This window comes from Pterocles gutturalis, unplaced genomic scaffold (genome assembly GCF_000699245.1).
Source record: "Pterocles gutturalis isolate BGI_N339 unplaced genomic scaffold, ASM69924v1 scaffold8479, whole genome shotgun sequence".
In the NCBI taxonomy this organism is placed as follows: Eukaryota; Metazoa; Chordata; class Aves; order Pterocliformes; family Pteroclidae; genus Pterocles; species Pterocles gutturalis.
The window spans coordinates 17057-20031 of NW_010128120.1; the positions used below are offsets into that span (position 1 = coordinate 17057).

A 2975-nucleotide genomic window follows, 5' to 3' on the forward strand; every position below is an offset into this window, starting at 1 on the left:
TCAGCAGGACCAGGTGTGTTTACTGGCCCAGCACCCTATTTGTAGGAGCTGGGAGGAAGGCTGTTCCCTGGCTGTCAAAGCTTTGCTTCCCCCTGGGTGCGGCTGAGGGGGACAGGATGAGGCTGTGTGGTGAGGTTTTGGCAATGCAATAGCAGGCTTGGGGAATGGCATTTGAAATGCAAAAGCTTATTTCTACCAGAGTGTAAGACCTGTGCTGACCCTGCAGAACTGATGAGCTAAAACCCACAGCACAGAGGAAGATGTCTCGGGGTGTGGGTCTGATTAGTACAATTGCATTAAATCCAGACCTTGTGCTGTCCCTGCAGTGTGAGGCAGTCCAGCTGCTCCTCAGCTGTGTGATGCTCATGGCATCTCTACCTGAAAGCTGAGCACAGCATGCCCACGCTGGGGTACAACTTGCACGGAGATGAGGGCTTTCTGGAGCCTTGTAGGAGAGTTTCCCACTGCCACGCTGAGCGCTGTGGGAAATGAGAGCAACCTGCAGCCCTCCTTCCCAACAGCACAGGTCCTACCTGGTGAATGGAAAGCGGATTCCCCAGGACATGGGAAGCCTTCAGCCAACAAGCCCCTCTGAATGGACAGTCCTTTATCACTTTCTTTCTCTCTTGCTCCTGCAGCAGGACGCTCAGCTGCCTGCCATACCCTCAGGAGGCCAGGCGTCCTGAAAAGCTGAGCAGCTGCGTGGTCAAGGAGGCTTCCACCACCAACGGCTGTGCGAAAGGGAAGGAGAGGCGAGACCGTGGTCACCGCAGGTAGGAGCCAAGGCTGTGAGTGGGGTCACCCCGAAGCAGGGGGGTGGCAGAAGAGGTGTCCATGACTGTCTATGCAGCTCCTCAGGGGTCTGAGAGCTGGGGATGGGTTAAATGACCATGTGAGTGTACAGCAAATTTATGCAACTGTATGAAACCCCCATTTGTGTTTGTGGCCCTGACAACTTGAGAGGGGAAAAATGACTCTAACGTTGTAAATGAAGCAGCTAGGGTCTCTGAGCCCTGCCTGCTAAACTGCCTCTGGGATTAAAGCCTCTCCGTTCAGTTAAAGAAGCTGGAAAGAAAGAGCAAGAAAGCACATTTCATATCTTCAGATTTCAGGCTAACCGGAACAATAATCTAAAGGGTATTTTTAATTAGACTTTGATTACAATCACAGAGAAACAATTAAAGTCTGATCAGTGCAGGGAGAAAGCTTCCACATCAAAGACAAAAGGCTTCATCTTGGGAGAGTGAGAAGGGCTGCATGGTCCCTGCTCTCCCTTGGCCATGGCCCTGGGCAAGGGGGGCTGAGACACCCCCAGACCTGTTTGCTGGCGAGCCCAAACCTGTGCTAGGGGAAAGTGTGTGGGAGCTGGAGCTGAGCATCCTGATAACTGAGGAGCTGAGATGGGTGTTGAGGTCCCTGGTCTGGGACAGGTGTCTGAGCTCAGCAACAACGAGCTGTCCTGGAAAACACATTTCTTCTACCTCAACGCAGACAAAAGACCTGCTAAGCCCAAGGCGTGCTGTGTCTAACAGTGCTTCTGCTGGTCGGTGAAATCCTTGGGAGGAGAAGGAGAACAAGCAGAAGTGTTAGGGTGCTTCTCGGGGCTGCAGTGTGATTGCACCTCAGATTTCCTGCACCAGAAGCACTTGGCTCTTGGTTATTCACAATTCACAACTGAAGCATTAGCGTACAGTTTCATTTTGCAGATTTAAAAAAAAAAAGTGTACCAAAAGCACTAAGCAATTGGCTTTTTATGATAGTCCAATTTTGGTACTAATTAAAGCCCTGGGTAAGCAAGTGTCGGGGGGCAGTGGAGCCTGAGTCACCCCACCATGTCCCCCTGTCGCTGTCTCTGACAGGTCAATGTGTTGGGATGTTTGCCCTGTGTTAGGACGCTTAATAACGTTTGTTCTTTTCTGCAGAAACTGCTCAATTTTTGGCTGGTTTCTGCAGCAAAGATCCCACAGCATTTTCCAAACACAGGGCTGCCTTTGCACGTTCCCCACTACCAGCTGCTCCTGCTGGTGGTGTGAGAAGTGGGGAAACTGAGCCATGAACCCAGCATACTTATTTCCAACAGTAAATCTGCAGAGGTCTTGAGGAGCTGGCTGTGCCCCCCACAAACCTCGCCCCGGATCCATTTGGGGATCCACAGACAGGTCTGGGATCAATCTGGGGATCTGTGGGCTGCCACCAGCTGTCCCCCTCTTCACAAGCATTTGCTTTGGTTGATGAGTAGCCACAGAGTATCTGTTGTATTCGCAGCCCAGTGCTCTGAATTAATTTAACCGCAGTATTTGCTTTTCCTTGAAACATAATGCAATTCAGCGTCATATGTTTAAAAATAAATTAATTTACAGGAGTTTTTTTCCAGGGTTTAACAACTGTGTAAGAGATGCGTATCTCATTCAATTACCGTAGCATCTCAATAAATATATATGTTTCTAATCAATTGCTATTTAACATATGTCAAGTCTTTTATTATCATTAGATGCATCTGCTTGCAATAATTATTGTATGCAAATTAAATGCCAATTAATTATTTAAAGCATATTTACAGAGAGCAACAAAATCCATAAATCTGTTCTGGAGTTGTTAACCTCAGCAAACACGCTCTAAATAATGGGCTGGCATCGCTGTGGTGTACAGTAGCTGTCTCATTATATCTCCATTAGACCCGTGAAGGAGACAGTTCATTTAAATGTGACAAAATTATTCATTAGAGGGTTAATTAGGCTCTCGCCTGTGCCCTGGGTCCGCCGGGGAAACTGATCTCTGCCCTGGATGTGCTCAGGTGGGGACAGGGGAGAGCAGTCCCAGGTGAGCTGATTCAGCTTTTATTTATAATATTTTTAATTTTTATTTGTTCTCCCTTCCTCAGCCCATCGTGTGATGGGGACCGTGCACGGCCGCCAGCCCGGGGGAAGAAGAAGAAGAAGAAATCCAGCCACAAGAAGCGAAGGAGGTGATGGCGG

The 2975-nt window shown here is 48.8% G+C and overlaps 1 protein-coding gene across 1 annotated transcript in view; it reads left to right on the forward strand.

The window, feature by feature from the left end:
- Window positions 1–638: 638 nt before the first annotated feature.
- The window catches only part of SRRM4 (serine/arginine repetitive matrix 4), a gene marked incomplete at its 5' end in the record, with an annotated part of 22555 nt that continues 20218 nt past the window's right edge, over window positions 639–2975 (forward strand). The window contains 2 exon segments of the mRNA XM_010079499.1: window positions 639–788; window positions 2882–2965. Coding sequence (XP_010077801.1) covers window positions 639–788; window positions 2882–2965 — 234 coding nt within the window.